At 44.8% G+C, this 24,708-nt stretch overlaps 1 protein-coding gene across 2 annotated transcripts; it reads right to left on the bottom strand.

Moving 5' to 3' along the window:
* Positions 1–296: 296 nt before the first annotated feature.
* ISL1 (ISL LIM homeobox 1) lies at positions 297–24,304 on the bottom strand. 2 transcript variants are annotated; one of them, XM_082191720.1, is made up of 6 exons: positions 23,849–24,304; positions 22,390–22,579; positions 17,475–17,734; positions 12,100–12,386; positions 8,612–8,779; positions 297–1,773 (listed from the first exon to the last, which is right to left on the bottom strand). In XM_082191720.1, exons 1-6 carry the CDS (start codon positions 23,874–23,876, stop codon positions 1,657–1,659), a joined length of 1,050 nt encoding a protein of 349 aa, XP_082047846.1. In that variant the 5' UTR covers positions 23,877–24,304; the 3' UTR covers positions 297–1,656. The 2 variants fall into 2 exon arrangements, with proteins under 2 accessions (XP_082047846.1, XP_082047847.1); XM_082191721.1 differs by having other exon boundaries at positions 12,100–12,383.
* Positions 24,305–24,708: the final 404 nt, after the last annotated feature.

Genomic DNA, 24,708 nt, shown 5'->3' with positions numbered 1-24,708 from the left:
AAGAAAAAGAGACATAAACACCCCCCCCGGAAAAAAACCTATTTCCCCACTTCGCTCTTTTTGTGGGATCTATCCAATGCACATTCTCTTGCGCAAGAAATGTATTCCTCTACTTATTCATCCATCCATCCATTCATAGATGACTTGTAAAGAAGAACTGCCCACAGCGTGGATCATCCCCCGCAAAAAACAAAAACTTTAAGCAAAATAAAAACAACACACACCCACACCCCCCCAAAAAAACGACAGCAACAGCAAAACAAATCAGGACATGGAAAAAGTGGCAAGCCTTTGGATAATAAATAATAAATTACTTTTATAATTTTTGCAATGCGAGAGCAAACAAACAAACAAAAGTATTTCCTCCTCCCCCCTCTTTATTTCCAGAGAAAGAGAAAGAGTGAGAGAGAAAGGGGTGGGGGCAAAAAACCCCAGTCCATTTAAAAAAAAAGCACACATTTTTTTTAAAAAAACATAAAAACCCCAAGAACTATACACATCTTTGGGGAAAGGGGAATGTTACTGAACGGACGCCAGTCAAAAACAGAACCCCGAAAGACGATTCTCCCCCCCCCCTTTTCATTTTTCATGTGTGGCCAAAAAGAGGTATACCTTGTTGCGAATGAAGGTTTAAATTGGGATAGATAGATATATATTTATATTTATATTTATATATTTTTAAAAACCGATTCCCTCCTTTAAATTAAAAACAAAAACAAAAACGAAACAAAAAGAGTCACTGGAGAGTGGAGACTTCAGGAGAAAAAGGATGGATCTCGATAGAAACCCACCGACCCACCCGGGAAAAGGGAGAAAGAAAGAGGAGGAGGAGGAGGAGGAGGAGGCCAAAGCTACAGTACATGCTATTGGAGGGACGACCCAGGCGCTCCAAGACCTTTCTTGGGGGGGAAAGGAAACAGAGAAATTCCAAACCGCTCGCAGCTCCAACCATCTGAATAGCTCGTTCTGTCGTGGGATGGTTGGGAGGGTGTCCTTCCTTGATCTTGCGATAAGCAATCTATCAGAGCTCCTTTCAAAGATATATATGTGTATGTATATATATATATAATTTTAAATGTTGGTTTTGTTTGTTTTTTTGGCAAGGGGCGAGGCAGGTCTAGGAAGAACACCATTCGAGTTTGGACGGTCACCCGAGGCTTTTTCTGGGCGATGTTTGTATGCAGTCACTCAACGATGCCATTTGGGAAAAGTTGGCGGTCCTGGGTCCGTATCCTCTTGCGTTTCACAAACGTCTTTAAAACCAAAAAACCAAAATCCTTCTTGATCTCCCTACGATCCTTCTGTGGGGGTGGACTGTTATTATCATTATTATTTTAAAAAAAGAACGAAAGCATTTTCATTTGCTTTGTAAGAGTATTATTCTAGTAAGATCCCAATGATTGTCTTCACAGTGTTGCTACCTTATCATTGCAAAACGAAACAAAAACGAACGAACAAAGACTCCCCAGACAGTTCATGGAGTTTTTCTTTTCTTTAGGTTCATGAACACGGTTGTGTTTAAATACTTTTATTCTTCTTTTAATTTTCTAATTTCTCTTTCTCCTTCTCTCCAAGTCCCCAAACGTGATAGCTTTCCCACTCTCTCCAGCAGGGGGCGAAAACATTTGAGGGCCTCAGCACCGCAAGGAATGTTCCTCATGCCTCAATTGGACTGGCTACCATGCTGTTAGGTGTATCCGGGAGTTGAGAGGACATGGATGCTACCTCACTTCCGGTGGAATTGGAACCTGGGCCTCCTTCTGAAAAATTAACCTGCAAAACATTTTTTTAAGAGAGAGAATAAACGGTTTACAAAAAGAAAAGAAAATGCCCATTTCTCTGGCTTTCAAAATATCATTGCATTTTTTGTAAACTGCTCAGGGCAGAGACCTTATGGTGTACATTGTGACAGCATTATATACATAAATACTGTCACTAACAACAGTAACTCAAATAGTAACATTATTTTATGTTCTACTGATTTTTAAAGCAGCGTGCCATTTCTACTTTTTGCAACCACAGTGCAGGAACAGTGAAATAAGACATATTTGCAAGAATTCACGTGAGGATCGACTCTGGTATCACCCTGATAGTTCATCATTGCCTCGGAGTAGATTTGCGAACATTAAAAATGGAATATTTATCATTTGGGACACTTAGACAATTAGTTCTGAAATTAAAAAATGGATGGAAAATTTAAAGTTGAACAAATCCCACATGAATGAAAAGCAAAGAATTTACCAGTGAAATCTTGGAACAGCTTTGGGTTTTGTAAAATGTTGGGCTACTGGAGCTATTTATAATAAAGACCAGCATTTTTTATCAGCAAGAGAGAGAGAGAGAGAGTTTTAGTGTTCAGTGTACTTTGCCTACAGCAATCATGTAAGGTCAGTATTAAGCTCATCCTCCAACAGAGTCTGAGGAAGAACAAAGAACTGAATAGAAGAGTCTTCACCAATCTTCTGGTGCCTTTCAGGCGTTGTTGGACTCCAACTCCCATCAGCCCCAGACAGCAAAGTGAACAGTCAGAGGTGATGCCCAACAACAGCTGCAGAGTACCAGGTTAGGACGCATGCAGCACAATCCTATACATGCTTACCGAGAAGAAACCCCATTGGCTCCACTCACATTTTCTCCCAACTAAATGTATACTTAATGGTCACAGCCCTAGCAGAGTTCAGATCTGAGGTTGAATTGGAAGTCGGGTTTACTTATTTATCTTTTTGATTCTAGCTACCACTTTTTATCACTATACTACAGGAAAACTATTTTACATTATATTAGAGCTCATAATATTCATATGTTTGGAGCACTGAGCAAGCAATCCGATTTGGGGTGAAAAGATCACAGAATTATCATCATTGTTTGCACTGGAAAAAAATTGTATTTTGGTATGTGGATACTTAAATGGAGGGCCTCTGTTTTCCCCATCCCCAAGAATTTGCAGTGTACAGTTGTACCAGTTCTGTCTGAAATGTTTGATGCTCAACTTAAATAGATGTTTTCTGGGGCACAAACCCAAGAAACAATTCTGTATAAAATTTCCATATGCTAGTATATACGGATAAGTGCAAATTGAGACTAAATTTTAGAGGGAAAGCTGCTAAGCAAAGTCGTATCTAAAATATTATATTTCTGTTCAGAACGGAGAAAGCGTCAACAGTTCCTGGTGCAGAAGACCTGTTGACTTAGGTCACCTCAGTCATCCCTTAACAATGAGCCAACAGGTGAGTATTATGATGGCTCAGCTCAGAAGGGAGCCCACACATTAGGCTCAAATGCATGTTCTTATCTGCTCTTTCTCTAGGTAAGAGCTGATCAGAGCTCTGGGAGGTTTTTACTCTCTAGTGGTGATTAGATCTTGGAACCATTAAGCAACAGGTCTTCTGCAATTCACAGTTCTCTGGATCAGGGTCAATGAAGACTATTCTAAGGCTGCAATCCTATACAGTACATACTTACCTATGAGTAAGTCGCTTTTGACATGAATAGGGCTGATTAAACACAACTAGGTTAGCACTGCTTGGGTATTTTCACAAGAAAATATGGTAAACTAGAAGGCAGCTTTAAACAATTCTAGTGAAATCAATGTGTACCTTTTCTAAATACGGTAGCTTTTCCTGAGCCCAGTGAAGTAGAGGCAGAATAGAAACATAACATATACATAAAGCAATTGTGGACCTACATATATAAGTGTAGTGTGTGTGTTTTCCTATGTACACCCAGTATACAACCTTTGCGAAGGGAAGCTGCAGCAAATAAATGCAAAGCAAACAATATTAATAATTACACAAAGGAGAGTTAGTGTGAAGTAATGGATAAGGCTGCAATCCTACCTGCTGGTAAGCATCACTGGACATAGCAGAATTTACTTCTGAGTAAACATACCTAACATTGTGGTGTAAGAGGCTTGAGTTGTAAACAAGAAAATCCCAATTCAAATAAGGCCTTGGTCACAAAATTCTCTTAAGGGCAGTGGGGGGGAATAAGCCAATATTTCTCTGCCTGAGTCCCTCAAAAATAATATGGTGACATACTGATCTACCTCAGAGAGTTGTTATAAGGATTTCAGATAAATGTTTTGGTCACACTTATATAAATGCTATTACAAGCATCACATGATTTCCCCCCACCCAAGAAAAGTTACTTTGTGAATGAAAACTGTAGCACATGAAACCACCCTTCAAGCACCCAGTGATGAAATGTTCTGCAGTTGGGTACAAGTTCCCAGCTGCAAAACACCACTTCTGAAGGACTCAGATTTGAAATAAATAAATAAATAATATGCCACCCATCTGACTGGGTTGCTGCAGCCAAACAAAATAGTAAAAATCCTCAGATACAACTAGGAAAAGTCTGGACACTTTGTTCTATGATTTTAAAGAGGCATGCATATTGGAAATGTCATTAAAATCAATGGACTGGAGCCTCACTTTTTGCCCCATGGTCTTCCATGCCCAGAACTGTCTTTCCATGAAGAAGAAGCCCCTTCCCTTCATAAAGCAAAAAGTAAGGATCCCAGTCAATGTAAATTCTTCCAGTTCAATGCCCTGATCCAAACTGAAATTGAATCTCCTTGATGCCTGCAGAATTTAGTGCTAAATAATACAGGAACAAAAGGAAAGTGCCTTATAATTAGTCAAACCATTGGTCCATCAAGTTCAGTGCTGTCCACATTGAACCTCTGAAGAACCGCTGTCAATCAGACATAAGACATTCCTAGCCCTATCTGGAGGTGCCAGGAACCTTCTGCAAAGCAGATGTTCTACCACTGAACTATAGCCCTAAATGCTTGAGCACTACAGATAATTGTAGGGATTGCAATCCCTATTTTCCAAGGAATAAGCCCCATTAGATTCTATAGGGCTAACTTCCAAGAAAATGTGCATACTAGTTTAAATATAAGTAACCCTCATCTGTGGATTGGGTCCCAGTTAGGTTCCTAATGATAAAGCTGCTATCTTCTTTTGGTTAAGATTTTCCACACTGGCCGGAGTCCAAACCCATTAAATTCAATATGAGTTCTTCCACAGATTTTCATCCTAGATGCTGGCTAATTCTTCCCAGTGTGTTACGAATTATTTAAGGTGTGTTGCAGTGGATTTCTACTTTGCACCCCAGTGGTAAACACATGGTTTAGAAGTAAATCCTATTGAACTCAACAGAATTTATTTCTGTACAGTGTTCAGACTCAAGAGTCCTCTGTTTGTGTCCACTAATCACACAGAGCTCCTGTGAGAATGGGCTTCCCTATACACTGAAGTGAATGAGGAGGCTCTTTGCACATGGATAGACGTCCTCTCTGCTCAGTGAAACTGGAATATTATTATGGATGGAACTAATCCTTTGCCTGTAAGTAATCACTGAATCTGAGAAAAAGAATGAACAAGAAGCATGGCTTTCAATGGGGTACTATGTACAAGTATTTCTTTTCTCCCATATTCACCTCTGGTTTAAACACTACAAAAGCCTGCTTATGAGAATTACAGTTTCAAATTGCTTTCTATTCTCTTAAAAACAGACTGCAATCTACCTCCTATCAAACTTCAGCAAGCCAACACCCCGCAGTGGGAATTAAGAAGAACTGACGGTTTCTATCGGGTGTGAGGATCAGGGCCAGCCTAATACATTTTCATCTTCCAAGCAGCTGCACCATGCAATCCAAAAGGAATGTCCCACAATCCTTTGCAACACTGCAGCTGCTCACATTCTGAGAGTCATGTCCCAGAATCCTCTGCAGCACTGTAAGGGATTCTGGGTGTGTGGGGGGGGGCACCTCTCTGATCACAGACCGCTTGCTTAGCACCTCTAATAATGTTGCTACTCCAAGCAATTGCTTGTGTAGCCCAGTTAGGTGTGTCTGTCTGTAAAGCTCAATATTGGTAATAATAAGATTTTAGACTCTGTATTGAGGCCCTGCATGGGGACATAAAATGCTTCCAGACTTCATTTCAGTTCCTTTAGCAGATGCCTGATAAAAATCATTCCAAATGCAATTTTCTCTCCACCCTACGCTTTTACCCATCTTTGTCATACTGACGTAATTTTTTTTTCACACCGTATCATGTCCTAGAATCTTCCATTGTATCTCCCTAGACTCATTTCCTCCCACAAAGTCTACCCATCTCCTCTATTGTTAAAAGCTGCACTGAATGTTTAAAGCAGGATAATTCTGCCTGAGTACCAGGCAACACCCAGAACAAAGCAGAAAAAGAAAACAGCCCCTAAATCAGAATTAAGTAGCCCATCCAAGGTGGCATGGCCACAGCACACTGATCACTATTGGGTTTAATCTATTTTTACCACCATTTGTATTTTCTCTTTCAAGAACAAGAAAGTCTGGAGATCTCTAAAGGCATTTACTCAGAAGTAAACTTTCCCAATTTCAGTGATACTTAGGCTGCAATCTTACCAAATGAGTTATGGCATAAATTGTGACACAAGGATTCTTAGTGGAATTGTTTTGGGCATTGTTCTAGAAGAGTTAAAGCTGTCGTTGTTTTTTTTAAAAAAGAAGGACTTTGCAACATATATTTTCCAAAACAAATATTTAAACTGTTATATTTTTGGGAGACACTTTGTGCACCCAATCATTAGATGTTCTATCATCGGTACTACGAAGTTTAATCACTGAAAAACCATTCATAACATACCTTATTATTTTTAAGATCTGGTTTTAACACACTTAGGCCAGGAAATTGAGTTAAGGTTGAACTTCTGTCCTTAAATCACCTGGTTGGGCTTAAGTATTGCAGATGATATGGTCCCATATGAGCTGCCAAATGATGTAGGCATAAGGAAGTGAGTTAAGAACAGAATTGATTGGTAAATTCCTGTTGGCTTTTTGGTGAAAGCCAGCCCATTAATACTATGCAACTGTTGCACGTTATTATATAACCACATTTTTTTAAATCATGAAAACAAGACAAAAGCATCTATCAATCCATGGAAGTTCAGAAATATATGCTAGCCATGGCATGTAAAAAGAAAAAGAAAATGCAGACAATCGGGCTAAAATATACATTTGCACAAACTGTGCTAAAGGCTAATATTACAATATGCAAAAGTAATTTATGTAAATAGGAAATGTGCATTTCACAGGAAAAAACAGGGGTCTAACCTTTGTAATATTTTATAGAAGGGTACATATTTAGAAAGGCGTGTTCATTTTAAACACTGCTACCCTCCAGACAATACTTCAAATAACTTTTTTAGATTTATTAGACTCTCACCACCATATTTCAGCCCCACTGTACCCAGTAGAAGCAACACACCCACTACCAGGATCCTATTCACTCAGTTTAGTCTAATTGTTAGGATGATGATGATGATGATGATGATGATGATGATGATAATTGGTGACAACTTGCAGATGCTGGTTTAAATGCCAATAAACTTAAGCATTTTAAGGATCTTGGGCATAAGCTTGGCATTTGACATTGTGGTTAAATGGCTGAATTTGGTTATGGGAAACCTAGGCCATAAAGGAAGCCTAGCTGGTCATAAAGGTCAAAAGCGGGAGAGAGGGAGGCTTCCCTGTGCCTTCTCACTCTAACGCAGACTAAAAATTAGATGAATATTGGAAAGCACTTTGTGTATTGTGGAAAAGAGGTTGCAAACCACCACACAGCTAGACTGCTTAAATGCCACTGGCATCAGTGGAATATAAGTCTCTTAACTGTGAGTAGGATGGCAGCTAAGGTTTATAAAGCCCTAGTAATTAAAATTACTAGGAGACTTTAGGACAAATTCATCCTATGATTTCTTACTAAACAACAACATAAATCCTGCAAATATGGCTGTGAGTAAAGTACTGCTTTTTTGAAGGGGCGGAAAGCATACTTCCATTTTTATTTTTTAGATAATGTGTGCTTCTGTCACAGGATAGGCCATCTTAAAATAGGCATTTCATCCATTGTTCATGCGTGACAGAAGGGAGGAAGTCTCTTTGCAGGGATGCCTGCAACCCGCTTTGAAATGAGTTAATGCTAAGGGGACAATTTCCCTCCCAAATAATTGGGTATACCTCACTTGCAGTATCAAAAACTGCTTTTACCTTGATTTTTTTTATTGTCCAATATAGCTACTGCTGCTAATACCACTGCTACTGATAATAGCCAGCCAGATCATCAATATGTATGCTTCTTAGCAAATGTCCACAGAGCAAGCAGCTCTGCGCTTAAAGATAACTGTGAGGCTAGCACGCAAATCCCTACACAATCGCCATGTGTGGCTCCCTCCTGACTCCTTCCAGCACATGGGTACACGTCTAGGGGCTTCAGATAGGGGTAATCTATGGGCACTGCTATCTCATACAAACCCTCAAGCTGCAACCCGAACCCCACTTACCCGGGAGTAAACCCCGACTGAATCCAGCAGGATTTAATTCCCTAGTAGACGTGGTTTTAGGGTTTGCAGCCTAAAAGCACCGAAGTGGAAGGATCTCTGGTGGGGACGTGAGTTAACCTCCAAGTGTTTTAAACTCTGGGGCTGGGAGGGAAAGGGGGGGCGCGGGGGTTACAAAAACTTTGCAGGAATAATCTAGAGGAGCGTCGCGCTTGCCTTTGCGCGCACAGTGGCCCATTCATCGCAGCCGGGAACTGACACTTACGAGTTGCTGAAAAGCCGGTTGATCTATGTCACTCTGCAAGGCGAAGTCGCTGAGGACTTTCCAGGGCGGCTGGTAACTCTGCACCTCCACCGGGTTCGCCTGCAAGCCCCCGTCGTGTCTCTCCGGGCTGGCCGCCACCATGGGAGTGCCCGTCATCCCTTGGATGTTCTGTAAACAAGGCAGGCAGAGGCGGTGAGGGGCCGCGCCGCACAAACCGCGATTGTCTCGCGGCGCAGAGAGTCAATAAACTCCTTCTCGGGCTTATCAAACGCTCGACTCTATTGACTTTGTTAATCTGCCCTTCGCGGAATTTCGTGTGTTATTATTCTTAAAAAACAAAAAACAAAACACCACCCACACCTCTCTTTGCCGAGTCGATTAGGCAAAGTAGATTAGGATCCGTTTCCAGTCCTGATCAAGGTTTTCTTTTTAATCATATATATAAATATGTACCTCCCGCACGCAGAGGAAACATGTCTATTTCCAAGTAGGAAAGGTGCATACTAGGACTCCATGTTAGGTTGCTTCTCTCTCAGGCAGTAAAGCCCAGCGATCTTAGTGGGGTTTATTTTTGAGTCAAGACGTTTTGGATTGTCCTGGTTATCTTGAAGGTTTCCAGTGAGGAAGAGGCGGGTAGCTCCATGGGAACGCCACAGAGGAGGACAGGAGCCGAACAACCCCGGACAAATAGGACGCTCCCCCAACTGCTAATTACATTACTGGTACCCCACCTCCAACGACTTATTCCACGTCTATTTATTGATCCCTCCTAATGCCGCCACACTGAATAACACACTTCTTCACCCGATTGCTTAAGCGTTGGACTTCACGTCCAGAGCGCAAAAGCTGGAGATCCGAGCACGAGATAGGAGCCCTAGACTAGAGCATGGGACAACTCTAGAGCCAGCAGCTTGATGGTCTTCAGGATCACAGTGTGGGTGGGAATACATACACACCACTCATATTTACCCAGGGGTAAGTCTCGCTGACTGAAAGGGGAGTTACTTACACACACGCCTGCGTCGAAGCCTGCCTTAACGCATGAGAAAATGCCACCGATGGTTACTCAGGTCCCTTTGAGAGCCATGGAGCTTACTCCCAGGTAAGTGGGGTTAGGACTGAACCCTTTTCTGTGAATAGTCAGTAGTGGCATTTTCCTCGTGGTTAAGGGAAGTAACTCCTGGAGGTTGACAAAAGTCAAGCCGACTTGCTCTACAACGCCGCAGATTTCAACCGGACCTCATTTCGGAGTAAGCCCCATGATCCGGAGTAGGCATTTTCTTTCAAGTAAACATCATGCCTAGGCACCATTGATCCTCTATGTTTAGGTGTGACTGCAATCGTACACCGGGATGTCTAGGCCAGTTGAGGAGAAGAATTGGGACTGAAGCCGGTTCCGTTCCACTCCCTTCCTAAAGACGCAACCGGTTTAGGTCCCAGTCCAGCCATTTCACAGAACTGTAGCCTCTAGAGAAAGTTCGGGAGATTCGCCTCACTTTTCGCCCCGGCATCGACAAGACATTGAAATGGTCTTCCAGTGAGATTGAACTTTCCAGGAAAACGTGGTCCGGAACAAGGACCATTTCCAAGGATCCCTGCTTATTTAGGTTTGACTGAGCTCACCCTTTCTTGGCTAACCACCACTATACTTTGTGGCAACGAATCGGGTGGGGAGAAATAAACTCTGCAGGTATTTTAAAGGCTTTGTGTCCAAAATAACTTCCTAAGTCGGAGGAACTTAAAACACTTCAAACTGGGGTTTATTACATTCCACCGCGGTAATACGCAACGCTTTAAACTTCCACTTAACCAGATAAGCAGTCTTAACAAACATTAATAGCTGTTCCTTTAAGCAACACAACAATGGCCTCGGCATCATCAAGGCCTAAAAGGCAATGGATGGGGCGAGAGCGGTTGTTTTGGAATATTTGCTCCCTCGTCATTCTCATCTGCCGAAACTCTGTTGTGTCGATCTCTGTTGTGTCGATCTAAAGTCCGATCTCATTGGATTTTAAAAACCAGACCTTAAGTCTGTTTACTCGCAAGTAATTCTCGTTACGCCCAGCTAGACTTCATCCTAGATCCACTTACCTAGGAGTAAGCCCTACTGAATGCCGTAAGACTTGCTTCCGAGTAGACATGTATTGGGCAGTGTTGTGAGCATGCATAGGATTGGAGCCTTAGGTGAGTATCTGGCTGAAATCCGGTAGTTGGGAAGGACACATAATTGCCTAGGCAAGTAGCACCATAATTTTCTTTCTTTTTTTACGAGTAAACCATGTATAGGATTGGTCTGCCCGACTTTCAGGTCTAGAACCAAAAAGTGTGGCAACAGAATAGGTCAATCCTACACACAGTTACCCGGAGTATGGCTGTAATATTAACCTTAATATTAATATTAAGAGTAAGAGTAAGCCACACTGAATTCAACAGGGGTTCCTTCTGAGCAGTTATAGTTAGGATTAGGTTGTAAGCCTCAGGGGGTTCCAGTTGGACCTACTCCCGAGCAAGCTTTAATTCCATCGAGTGCACCACTATGGCGTTTTGACATGCACACACTTACTAGGTAATAATTGAACGTAGGAGGGATTTACTTTCGAGTAAATATCCGTAGGAGTCCACTGCGAAGTTCTATTGAATTCAATAGGGCTTCATCGCATTTCTCTTTGAAATCTGCTTGCCAGAACTCGACAGTAACTAGGTAGAACTGGCATCGGTTCATCTATGGAAGCCCACTCTATTGATTTCAGTACATCTATTCGAATCATCTTACAACCGGCAAGTCAGTTGAGAGCCTTTTAAAAAATCCAGCCCCTCCTGCGACCTTTACCCACCACCCCCCACGTTGCTGTTATGTATCTTAGACCACAAGAATGTAGGAATTACCCACAGACTGATATCTGTCTCTGGAACAGTCCCAGCATCTTCAGTAGAACTACTCTAGAGTAAGGCAGTTTGTAAAGTCACTGTAACATGTACTTAAAAAAATTAAAACCGGGGGTGCCGTGGAATATCGGGATGTTGTGGGATTTCTCCCTACAATTGGACCATTTATTTGGCAACAAAAAAGTAAATAAATGCGCACAATCAAGAGTTCACGGACCAGTTTCCTAAACCCAGCAAGCTATTGAAGCCCCGCCCCAATAAAACCCAGACCACATTCTAGAAGCGTGCTACTTCCACAGGCCAGCATTCAACAGGTGAAGCGTCCCCTTATCTCTCTGTTCGATTGCTGTGAAAGGCACAGAAGAATGGGGACCTTCTCTTTTTCTGCTGGCTACAGGGAGCCCCGCTAATTGGCGTTCTTGACAGACACACTCATTGGACAGTAATACACACACGCGCACGAACCTATCGCCCCCCCCCCAGCAAATCAAAAGCACCAAGGCAAGAGGACAGCCAAGCCACGCCCACTAACCAAGAAAGTTTTTTCTTCGGGAACTGGCGCCCCCTAGAGGCCAGGAAGAAAGACCGCGGCAGCCACTCACCGTCTTGTCGTTGGGCTGCTGCTGCTGGAGCTGCTTCATCATAATGCTCCTCTTTTTGTCCTTGCAGCGCTTGTTTTGAAACCAGACCCGGATGACCCTGGGGCTGAGGCCCGTCATTTCCACCAGCTGCTCCTTCATGAGGGCGTCGGGCCTGGGGTTGGCGGCGTAGCAGGTCCGCAAGGTGTGGAGCTGCTTCTCGTTGAGGACGGTCCGGACGCGGGTGGTCTTCTCCGGCTGCTTGTGGACGTGTGGCCTCAGAGCCGGTTGCCTGGCAGAGATAGGTTCTGCTGTGGGGGGGTGGGTGGGGGGAGGAAAATGAGGAAGGAACAGGAATCCCGTAAGTGGCGGGGGAGGGCGAGAAGATGCTGACACGCAACTTCCTGGGGGCCAACCCCGCAGGAATCATCTCTACCTGGACTCCCATCCATCCACCTTTCTTCAGGAACCAACGCTACTGCAAACAATAGGAATCGGGGACTCCTCTCTGTCAAGCCCCTCCACTTTTTGTGGATGCCCTTAATCCTCCAAATTCTCACAAGCGCCTCTCTTGTTTTCCCCATTGTCTCGATTGGAAGCTCCTCGCGGACGGGGGACTGTCAGCGGCGGAGCTGCTGTCCAAGGTACCCTATATGGCGCTCTTTAATGAGCGACGACGATTGGGACCCTCAAGCCTTCGGATCTCGGAGGTGGGAGAGCTATACTCATTCTATTTTGCTGACTGGAGGAAATCGCCAGTCGTCCAGTTTCGGTGGGACGTCTTGCCGGCCCACCTCACCGGGAACACCTGCGCAACCCGGTAATTTCTCCCCCCGTCCACTCCGCGTTCCCCATACTGCTTCCAAGGGTCTTTCCTCAGCACGCAAAGGATGGCTGAGCTCTCAAACGTGCACGGGGGAAGGAAAATCAGATGGGGGGGGGAAAATCAGTGGCGTCGATTTTTCCACTTCAATATATTTTTGGATTGTGGAAGGAAGCAGATAGTCATATAATCTGGGGGCGCCATTTCACAATTCTCGAGGAAGAATCACCAGGGCTTTGGAAGGAGCGCGGAGACGGCTACCACCAAGACCTCCCTCCCTCCCTGGCGCCACTCACTAGAATCTTAAAGCTCAAACGGATCAATTGGCCACCTAGTCCCTCACCTACCCTGAACCATCTGCCACTTCCGGGTTAATGGATACAACAATGCAAGCCACAGCAAACAACCCAATTGCCTGCGTCGAAAACTCTCCCCCAGGTCTTGTTTATCTATTGCTATTAGCACCTCCTGGATTCTCCTCCTGTCCCATGCACCATTACACAGGCTTTCTTTCTGCAGCTCCGGACTTTCAACGCGCCCCCCCCCCCCAATTTAGCTGCATAAAAGCCTGCTTTTAATAGCCCGATTCTAGGTATGTTTAGGTAGAAGGAAGGAAACCTCACTATAGCCAATGGGACTTGCTTATCCATATCTAAATGAACACAAAACTGCAGCCTAAAATTTGAAACGGTGGGGTTTTATATCGAATTTAAAAATGAGAACTAATAAACTTGTGTATAGGAAGCAGTGACGGGAAAGTGAGTTTCCTAAATTATATAGTTTTAAAGTGGGTGAATCTGTAAACGCTGTCAAAAGAACACACTGCTAGAAAATCCAGAACAAAATAAATGTTCCAACAGTTTCTCCTTTTTAAAAAATGCAACTGACACTCTTAAGGCTGCAGTGCTATGAACAGAGATTGAACATCACTGAAGACAGTCAAACTTGCTTCCAAGTAAACAGCCAAAGAGAGTGCTCTATAAAACACTCTCTCATTGGAAGGAAGGTGCCAAAGTCCTCCATTGGTGAATGGAGCTTACTCTCAGGTAAGTACACAGTAGATTGCAACCTGAGCTACTTCCTTTGCAGAAAATTCCAAGTAAATGTGTTGAGAAAAATGTTCTCTAATGCAGCATTCTGAAGTTTGCTTTCTTGGAAGCAGGTGCCACTGAAATCAGTAGAACTTCCTTCTGAACCTTTATATGTTGAAATAATTTCTACATCCCCCATCTCTTTTTTTGCCTCAATATCAGACAACAGATATAAAAAGACACAATTCAAAATACAAAAAAATGCAACCATGTATCAAACAAAATACTTGAGCTAATATTTTTAGAATGGATTCTATGGGTTTGTATCTAGAAATGCAGAGTTACTGGGGAGGGCAGAGATAATCTGATGGTTTCATTGTGCTCCACATTTTTCACTTGCTTTTTTCATAATGCTCCCTCCCCTTTCAAATTAGTCACTGTTTTGTATTTGGTATAGCAAGGAAGACTCTACAAGAAGTGCGATTTCAGATTTGGAGGCACACAAGACATCAACTTGTTAAAAACCTTACTGCTCATTCTCATCTATTACTTGGAATGAAATGTTTTTGAAATCTAGTTAAGACTATGGGACTTGCTTCCAAGTCAAGTGCAACAATGGACTCTGAATTAGGAGTCCTGCGATGATGCTTAAACCTCTTATTAAAAACCAAGGAAATACCACCCTGGATTAAGTTGCTAAAGACTGGCACTGTAAATAGTGTTCTTGCTGTCCCCACTCCCATGATAGGGCAGAAGGGAGGGAGAGAACAGCAGAAAGACTTAAAAGTTACAAGCTCTTGACTGGGAATTCTCCAAGCCTGTCTTGTTTTGTTTGCCCTGATAGGGTAGAAAAACAAATAAGGCCCATTCCCAGAAGCCTAGACAGAGCAGGCAGCAAGGAAGTGGTCCTGCAATGTTTCAAGTCAAAAGTAATCCTAATGAAAAAGTAAGGCCAGTTCATGGGTCGACACTAAAGTTTTCGGCTTGAAATTCTCACCCAAACCACAGAAAGCTTCAGAAGGAGAAGGCCAAATCCCTTAGAAGGCCAATTACTGAAGATTAGCTTGTTGACAGTTTTAAATTACAGCTTGAAGTGGTGCCTGTAGTTATTAGTCTCTCTTTTTGGAAGCTGGCTCCCCCTGCACACTGCACAACCACCCCCACCCCATGTTTCATTCAGAATACGCCTTGCTGGGAAGAGCCTAAACTCATTGAATAGCATTGCCTCATCTGGCTAGGGGGACCCATTGCTGCCTCTCGGCTCTCCCCTGCCCTATTTTTTTTTATTTCCTGTTTCCCACATTAATTATCCTGATCCCCCTCCCTTGCTTTCCATATTTTCTCAGGACATTTCTAACGGGGCAGCAGGATCATAAGCATCTTTACTTAGAATAAAGACCTAAGTGCAACAAAAGGACACAACATCTGAATCAATTGTGCCCTCTGTAAAAGTTCCTTGCAATTCAAGGTACACTGTTATCTTCTCTCTCCCCCCTGCCCCCCCCCATTTCTACTGTTGTGATCTTTGTGTACATCTCTGTCTGCTCCTTCCTCTTGCTTTGGAAAGATAGATTGCTGTGATTACCCAGCGCACATACCTGACAGCGAAAGCTACGTACACAACATATACATAAATATTTCTTATTTATATTAAGCCACCAGGAGACTGAAAGTATATTACTTCTTTGGCAATTCAGTCATTGTAGAGCATAGTAGACTCTGCTTGCCCTCTGTACTGTGGCAGACTTCATATCTTTTTCAGATCAAAGGAGAGGAGGATTTATCTCCCATAAAATAACATGGTCCCATACACCAGCTTACTTCCACTGATTATAACAAAGTTCACTCTCCAATAAGTGGGCATAGGAGGACGGCCTAACAATATAATCCCAAGCATGTTTACTTAGAAGTAAAAAACAAACAAATACCCCACACAGTTCAATGGTACTAAAGGAGCAATCCTATGCACAAGAAACTGGCATAAAGCCAGCCAGTGTGAATTAAGCTAGGATAAAATACACCAAATCCAAACTTCAGGAGTGGGGCTAATGCTGGCTGAGATGGCCTAATGCTGGCAGAGGGAAAACAATAAAGTATGGGTTAAACCACCCTTTCTGCTGGTTTAATTTACACCAGGCTGCCAGGTCATGTGACTGAGCTTGATTGGTATAGGATCCATTCTAAATCCCCTTTTTCTGGTCCCACCCCCTTCTGGAATGCCCCCTTTTCAGGCCTTATACTGGCACAGCTGGGGAACCCTGGATCCTAACCCCACCCATCCCAGAGGGTCCCATTATAGAATTGTTCCCTAAAGATGCAACCCTATGCACACTTCGAGTGTGTAGTATTGCAGCCTAATGGTGCCAAACATGTCTGCTCATAAGTCAGTCCTATGGAATTCAGTGGGACTTAGTTCAGGATAGGAATGCAGAGGATTGCTCTATGCATTTCAAAGAAGGGGTTTAGGGCAACAGCCTTGATCTGATTCACTCATCTGCTTTTGCTCTTGACAACACTCATGTCTTGGCCCTAAATACACAAGCTCCATTGATATCAATGGAAGTTCCTACTAAGATTGCATTCCTATGCATATTTACCTGGAAATCTGTTCCATTAAAATTATGGAACGCTTCTGAATGAACATGGATAAATCTGAGCTGCATGCCAAGGTTTAGGGATCAGGGTGCAAAGTTGTTTTACCAGTGAATGTTTGCGAGAGTAGAGTTTTGGGGGTATTTCAACGGAGATTCTAAACAAGTGAGTTTCACTGAAACCCTTTGGACCATGCGAGTTAATGGCTGCAATCAAGGGGAAGGTAAAGAGGTGGGAAGCTGCAATCCTAAGCCTGCCTACTAGAGAAAAAAGTAAGCAAACCCTGAGCAAACATTCTTAGGATCCTGGCAGGAAGTCTCATTGCGCTACGGGGAGTTTACTTCCGACAAGCTAGCTACCGGTTTGGGCATCACCTCCCAGCAAAGTTAAGCAAACTCTGTTCCTTTTATTTCAACGAAGGGCTCATTTCTGTTGTGAGCTGCACTTGGTGGAGATAGTCAGGAAGAGTGCAATCCTTTATACGTCTACTCAGAAGTAAGTTCTCCCCCGAGTTCAATGGGGCTTACCCCTAGGTAAGTGGGTGTAAGATACCCCGCAAGCGGTATCCTCTTATATGATTACTCGGGAGTAAAGTGTTCAGAGGTCTGCAGATTTTGAGCGCGTGTGTGTGGTTCTGCTTCTTAGTGTCATTTTGCCATCGGAAGCACGGGGATCTTGTGTGCCTTTTCTCCAAAACTCTCTCACCTCTGCAAAAAAACAAAACTAACCTCTGCGAAGCTGGTATCAAAATGAATACGGGGCTGGGCACATCTAGGAGGTATTATTAGCCACTGATGGCCGGGAACCGCGGGTGGGGAGGCAACGGCAGAAGAGCTTGGAGTGGGAGAGAAAACACATATATGGAACAAAGGCCCGGAGGGACCCTCCCCTCCCTTGCCCTCCCCCCTCCCCTGCCCTCCCCGAAGTCTCTGGGAGGGGGGACCAGGAAGTACCTGCCATCTGCAGCGGCCTGGCGGGGTGCAAGGGGCTGAGGGGGTCCCCAGCTCCGAGGCTGGCCCTTTCCACCACGTCGTGGTCCGCCCGGCAGAAGAGACCGTCCTCCCGCAGCGCGAACTCGTCCCCGGGGATGAGCTGCCGGCTGCAGGCCACGCAGCGGAAGCACTCGATGTGGTACACTTTGGAGCGGGCGCGCATCACGAAGTCGTTCTTGCTGAAGCCGATGTTGCACTTGGCGCACTTGATGCCGTATAGCCTGAGCCCAGGCCCCGCCGAGGAAAGGGGTGGTGCGGGGTGGGATTGGGGATAAAAGGGGGGGGGGAGAAAAGAAAAGAATACGGAGGTGGAGTGGGGAAGAAAGAGAAAGAGAGAGAGAAAGATTTCACTTCGGCCGCCCCGTCGAATCAAGCCAGTCATTCTTTCATTCACGTTCCAGTCTCCCACGTTAGACAGCAAGCCCAGCTACCTCTGGTCTACCTCTGGCAAACCAGAAGCTCGCGAAAATAGAAATCGGAGCGAATTCGGTTCCTACCGACTTCCCAATCCGAGTGGCTTCTGAAATTGTACCGTGTAGGCGCTCGGACCTTGCAGCAGCGAAGGGGGAGTGTTTTTTTTTTTATAACCGTACATGCATTTGGGTGTTGATTGGTATTATTATTATTATTATTAGAGGGGTGGGGCTTTTTCTGTTTGTTCTCTTTCGCGGTCTCTCTTGGAGGGGGAGGGAAGAAAATTTGCCCTATGCACAGAAAGGAAGAAACGAGGAAGGCAGAAACTTCACAACAACCTTTAAAAACCAGGTTATTAAAGGGGAAAGTCTAATTAGAACAGCAAGATGTGGGGGGTCAATGAGCAACGGGGGCTGCAATCCCGCGAGTTCGCCCCGTGGAGTGCAACGGTGCTTACATCCGAGTAAACGCCTCCAGCATTGGAGTCACTTTTTATATATATACTTCTGAGATAAATAATAATGCAACCCATCCCGGTCCTGGACAGGGTGACTTTGGAGAAAATCCCACTGAGTCCAGGGACTCCCTTCCTTTTAAAAGAGTCTTTAAAAGACTGCAGTTTTAAAAAAGCCGCTTCTGTGTCTCGTCGCACCAAAAACAGAACCAAATATTCCCAAAGAGAAAATGGCAGCTTACCCTTTTATACAATGAAAAGAGGAGGAATCGTGACGCTTGGGGAAACTTATTCCGGGGGCGTCCTATTTTATTGGGAGTTTATTGGGGGCTAAAATGCAATACTGGAACCAACCCTGCCCTCCAAAAACCGCTCATCAAAAAGGAAGGAAAAGGCTAAACTCAACTCTTAAAATATAAACAATCAAATTCAAAACTCAGGAGTAAAACAGTGGAATCTGGAGTCAGTGAATCGCGGCCACCAATATCCTAAGCCCACTGGCAATACTCAGAGGCCTGCCTTTGCTTCCGCACCTTTACGCTCCCGGCTCTGCCTGTTTACTTGGGTGTAAGTCAAGTTCAAGATCGCTACTAGGCACTGCAAAGGCTTTTCCCAGAGACGAAATTTCCCCGGGAAGGAACAGGCGCGTGGCCGCGAATAAACCCGCAGCTCTAAATGGTTTTATTTGGACCGCTTGAGCAGCTGTTTTACCCGCCCCTTCTCTACCCCCCCCCCCAATAATCTTAGCTGCCAGCAACTCCTGGTGGTCTTTGAAAGAGCCCTCTTGAAATCAGTGAGAAATTGCTTCAGAATAGTAAGTTTTCCAAAGTAAGACTGGGGCAGAGCGAGCCTATCTATGCACGTCTACCCAGAAGCAAGTCCAATCGAGTTCAGTGGGACTTACTTCCGGGGAAATGTGTGCAGGATTGCAGCCTAAGGGCGACGTCCGCCTTCTGTTCCAGAATCACCAACAACAAATCAACAGAGAACTCTCAGTAGCGCTGAAAAGCTCCCGCAGACCACGAATGGGAGGTCGCTTTTCTGCAGAATTCAGAGTTTATAAAGACAGAGTCTTCGGCTTGGCTTTGATATGGCTTCACATTGGACCCATATGTACACATACAGATAATCTACATATGTTGTTGATGTGTAAGTCCCTCCTCTTAAAAGAAGACTATAGAGGTGGTGGCGCGGAAATAGCAGGAGGAAAATGCTTAATTTTAAAAGCTGAACTCTACCCTGAGTCTATGATTCCATAATTCTACCCGCTTCTCTATTAGTATCTCAATCTCAGGCTAAAGAATCAAAGCCCCCGCCTCCCCCCCCCCGGAACTCACTTCTGCCCCAGCTAGACAAGGACACCAAGGGCCAACTCAGGCGCCAGTCGGGAAAGCGTTCCTTCTGAGCCAAGGCAAGTAAATCCTGTTTGAAAGACGGCGAGCAGCAAAAGGCTGAGATCCCTTCGCACACGGACTTACATGAAAGGAAGCCCTGATGCCCATCAATGGGATTTGCTTTCCAAGTCACTCTATCTAAAGTTGCCATCCTAAACACATGTTCTGGGGAACTAAAGCCCCGGTGTCGAGACAATGGCGGTTACTTCTGAGTAACGCAGCGGTTTACAGTCGGGGTCCTGGGATCACCTCGTGAACAAATAATATAATATAAATTCTTATTATTAGTATTAGTTTTATGTATTAGTATTATGGCGGTCCTAGCGTTTTCCTCTCTCTCTCTCTCTATATATATATATATTGAGAGAGGGGGAGGGAGCATGGGATCAGAGGGATCTTTCACCATGCTTTCACTTCCGAGCACCTGATTCTCGGGGAGCTGGGAATCAGGTTTGCCAAGGGATCCCTCGTCTAGACCGAAGCCAGCTGAACAGCCGGGTCTCCTGGACAAAGGCGAACTCAAAGCAGCAAGAAACTCGGTCTCGCCTCGTTGCCAGACTTTCCCGGGAGTGGGGCGGGGGAGGGCTCTCAGGATTGCAGCCGGGCAACTCTGTCTCCTCAGCAAGGAAGCCCTACGGATTTCAGGAGGACTGGCCTCCGGCTAGGAAGCCGCACTTTGAGAACCGCGGAGGGCTTCACAAGGATCCTTCTGGCTGAGTGAAAAGAGACTGCCCAAGAAATTGCTGCTGCTGCTGCTTTCGCCTACAGCCGCGCGGAAACGTCTCTTGCCATTTCCTTGCCAAGGGACCTTACGCAGGAGAATTTCCAGGTGGATCCTCTCCCCCCTTATCCCTTCACCCGGGCTTAGGGTTGTCCAACCTTTGGCCCCTCTGCAAAGATCAAATGCAGCAAAAAGGACACAGTAGCATAGCGCCGTCTAAGTCAGACTCCCTAAAAAAAAAAAAAAAAGCTGTTCAAGAAAGGAGCCCTTCCCCTTTGCTCCCCCCCTCTTTAAAAAGAAATAAAGGTTTCCTTATAATGTAAGCAGTGGCCAATTGTGCCCCCCCCACACGTGTGTGTGTGTGTGTGTGTAATCAGCTCTCAGATTTTCATGCTAGGTAAGAAGCCGTTCCATTATCTAAATGTACCGATTGTTCGCCCACAGATGAGGGGCAATTTGATCTCCTCTGTCCAATTCATCAAGGCAGATAAGATAAGGAAAGAGAGTCAGTCCGAGCGCGCCCAAAGGGTTAATATTTTAAAAGATTAAATGTCATGTTTAGGGTTTGTTTTTGTTTTTGTAAAGCCCCCCAGTCGAAGAAACCTCCCTGCATTCAGGAAACAGAAGGGGACTATTAATTATTATTACCACTAATAATCATCATCACATTTGTTTACCATGCTTTAAGGAGCCATGGGCTGGCGTGAGAGGAGGAGGAGAAATGGCCTGTTTTAACTGAGCCCGTGTTGCTATTTTCCTGTTGTAACATAGTTTTTTTAATATATATATATATAAATGTAAATTTAAATCTATATGTAAATCGTACACGCAGTCATGCAGCTGGGAAGCAAGCAGGCCTGAACGCCACCACTTAATTTCAATTATACTGATATTAGTTAGAGTTGAATGGAGGAAGTGTTGGGGGCGCTTAGTTTAGAGAAAGGCAGTTTGAGCCATCGTAAATGGCAACATATTGTCGCTGCCGCTCCACTCCCCCGCAAAAAAAAAAATTTAAAAAAATTACACACATTACCACATTTCCAACAATCAAGAAGGTACTCGCACCTAGATCTCACACGCATCTTCTCAGAAGTAACTACCACTAATTTCAACAGCCCTTACCGCCGAGGGGCACCCAGCTTCTAAGATCTTTACCTGGAGGTCAGATCCGCAGATTACTGGGAAATCTTGCAAGTAATTCTCCAGTATGGATCTGAAAAGTCCCACGACCCTGTATACCTTTCCTTAAAAGCAAGTCTATCTGATGAGGAAACCCGTTTTTCAAATTACTTTAGATTTGCACCCTCGCAGACTATTTATTTTACACATTTGCTCACAAGTGTCAGCCCAAACTTACTTAGGAAAAAAAAAATCCTTCCAGTAGCACCTTAAAGACCAACTAAGTTAGTTCTTGGTAGGAAAAAAAGGGAAAAAAGAGAGAGTTGAAATTGTATTTTTTTTTCTGGAGGGGGAGAAGAATTTACCTCTCAACTGTATGTACTCAGTGTTAAGACGCAATTCTCTCTTTTTTTCCCAGTGAGCTTGCACTACAATCCTAGTTAATTTCCCACTGAACTCAGTAGGGCTTGACACTCGATAGGAACGGAACTAGGCGCTTGTACACACGCCTAAATAATCTAACCCCTGGACGCATTTTCTTGGCACCAATAGGAAAAAACACACACTTACCTCCAGGTATGCGTGTTTAGGAGATCGCAGTTTCATTTCTTTTAAACGGGGAAGAGGAATTTAAAGAATTGGGGGTTTTGTTTTGTTTTTGTTTTTACTCTCCCAAACCTTATACAGATAGAAAATAAACAAGGCTCAACTGGAACCGTCTCTAACTGCGACGCGACCGAAGGGGCGGAGGAGAGGAAAAGGCAAGCTCCGTACCTGATATAGTCTCTCTTACAGTAGGTTTTCCCATCCCTAACAAAGCACGTACAAGTCTCGTCCAAATATTGGTTGCATTCTGCGCACTTCAAGCAGGCCGCGTGCCATTCCAAATCCGGGGAAACTCGCAGAATATACTGATCGTGGATTTGATTGCCGCAACCGACGCATAGGGAAATCAGCCGTTTTTCTGAAAGGCAAATAATAAAAGACATGATTGACTGACCGTTTGCTCTCCTACGGCGATAAACACACTTTATTAGTGTCGATCACCCGCGTAGGGCTGCTACTCTTTGGGAGCGCGTTGTTGCTGTTGCTGCTGTTGTTGTGGCGTTATATGGAGGGGGGGAGGAGGAAGAGAATGATCGCAGAGAGTGTGAGAAAGATAGAGAGTGTGTAGCATTTTTGGATGGTAATTGGTAATCAAAGCCTTCCCTCATTTAGGGAGGAGGCGGGACGCACATTCAAATGAAAGCTGGCAGAATTCTAGAACGCGCACATTTTACGCACCTTCCAACGCAATCAAAACATCCCCTTTTGACAATTTGTTCTTTTGGAGGGTGGTGGTGGCGGTGGTGGAATGAAGGCATATGTGTGGTGTTATTAATTTTGTACCGCCAGATTCTGAATAGGAGAAAAAGAGGGAAGCTGGTGGACTGGGAAACAGAACACGCCGGTGACGCTTTCTCTCTCTCTCTCTCTCTCTGCTCTTAGGAGTTTGATGCAACCGGCAGGCTTTGGTTTGTCAATTCCATTCCTTTTGTCAATTTTAACCCCTCTTTCGCTAAAAGGTTGGTTCACTTCTGTAGGGCGGGGGTCCTAAAGGCCGACCTGGAGCGCTGGATGCTTACCTCCATCGGAAGCATTATTTTCTTGGGAGGGAACCCCGCCGAGCTAAGAAACCCATTCCTTTCCAAAGCAGCGCGCTTATTTAAAGGGTAGCAACCCACACTTCCCACGCTTTAAATCATCTGCTACGGCAGTATGAATGGATCCAGTTGCACTCCTGGCCCCCAGCCCCGCCGCCGCCCCCCCCCCAACACTGCGATTCCTCAATACGTTTAAAGGAAATCCAATCCTATTGTTTGGGTGTTTGTTTTTTATTTTAAGGGAAACCGACTTCCAGCAAATGTCTCCAGGATTTTAGCACCGGAGCGGTAGCCCTGAACTGGAGTCATCTACCGCTGCCTCTGACGCCCAACCCCCGTCCATGGCAGCTACCCCCCCCCATCCTCCTTTTCCACACTCTCGCCTCTTCCTTCACGAGTTTTAAGCCAGAGGCTCTTCTCCCAAGCCACCGAGATTGCTACGGAGGCTCCGACACCCCCCCAGGGGAAGCGACAGCCCGCTAGAGGCTGCGTCCTCCACCGCTCCCGCCTGCCACCGTGGAAAGAAAGAGCTCGTCCTCCCGCTTGCCATATGACCACTGCTCAAGAATAGCGAATAACATCTTCCTTACTTTTCGGTGGGTCTCCCATATCTCCCATATCTGTAAGAGGGTATAATGTCCACAGTGAAATGGTGCACGGTTGCGATGGAGCTTCCCAGAGGTAAAAAACAAAACACAAACACACAGGAAAAAAACAAAACAAAAAGGAGACAAGCTGTGCCTTCTTGGAAAGCGGGAGATGCTGTCAAATGGAAAGGAAGAGAGAGGCTGCTTGATCAGTCGCTCTGAGGATCAGTCCAAGGAGCTGGGATCAAATTGGTTCCTTTATTACTAGGGTGATGTTGATGAGGAGCCTTTTAAAAGAAAAAAAGTCGGGGTCGGGGAGCGAGAGACAGAGAGAGAAGGGAAGAGAGAGCGAGCGAGAGAGCAGAAAACGCTCCGCGCACCCGCACAGGCCAACTCCGGATCGGGAAGCGAGTGGCAGAGGCGCTGCAGTGTGCGGGACTCAGCGCGCAGCGGCCGCCAGCCTCTTCCTTATCTCTTACTCAAACTTCTCTGCTCCAACTCAGCTCCATCGCCATTGGTCGACGTAGGCCTCGGGGACGTCAAACCAGCTCGCCTCTGATTGGACGCAGGGAACACAGAAGCAGCTGTTCTGATTATCATATTTCAGGGGCTGCTGTAGCCTTTGCTGGGAGGAGAGGGAGGGGGTGCTTGGAGAAAACCCGGGCAGAGCCAGAATTTTTATTTATTTATTTATTTTTTAAAAAGCTGGACTTGGAGAGAGAATCAGAGGCAACTTTTACACTCCTCATTTGATTTCCTCCCCCCCCTCCTTATAACTCTCCCTTTGCATTTTCGGTTCCACACTCCGCCCCTTCTTTTGGTACCCTAAGGCAGGCAGCTGTCTTTCTGCGCTCTCTGGTTTT

Source organism: Podarcis vaucheri (genome assembly GCF_965113315.1).
Source record: "Podarcis vaucheri genome assembly, chromosome: 11".
Taxonomy (NCBI): domain Eukaryota; kingdom Metazoa; phylum Chordata; class Lepidosauria; order Squamata; family Lacertidae; genus Podarcis; species Podarcis vaucheri.
Note: the sequence above shows the minus strand (reverse complement) of the source record. Positions and strands in the feature narration are given on the sequence as shown.

Bases quoted from the DNA above. Each gene is read 5' to 3' on its own strand.
- ISL1 (XM_082191720.1), bottom strand. From the start codon at position 23,876: ATGGGAGATATGGGAGACCCACCGAAAA. The intron at 12,387-17,474 runs GTACTTCCTGGT...ACCCCCCCACAG, and splicing joins CAGGCCGCTGCAGATGGCAG to CAGAACCTATCTCTGCCAGG. The intron at 1,774-8,611 runs GTAAGTGTCAGT...AATGTTTTGCAG, and splicing joins AACCGGCTTTTCAGCAACTC to GTTAATTTTTCAGAAGGAGG.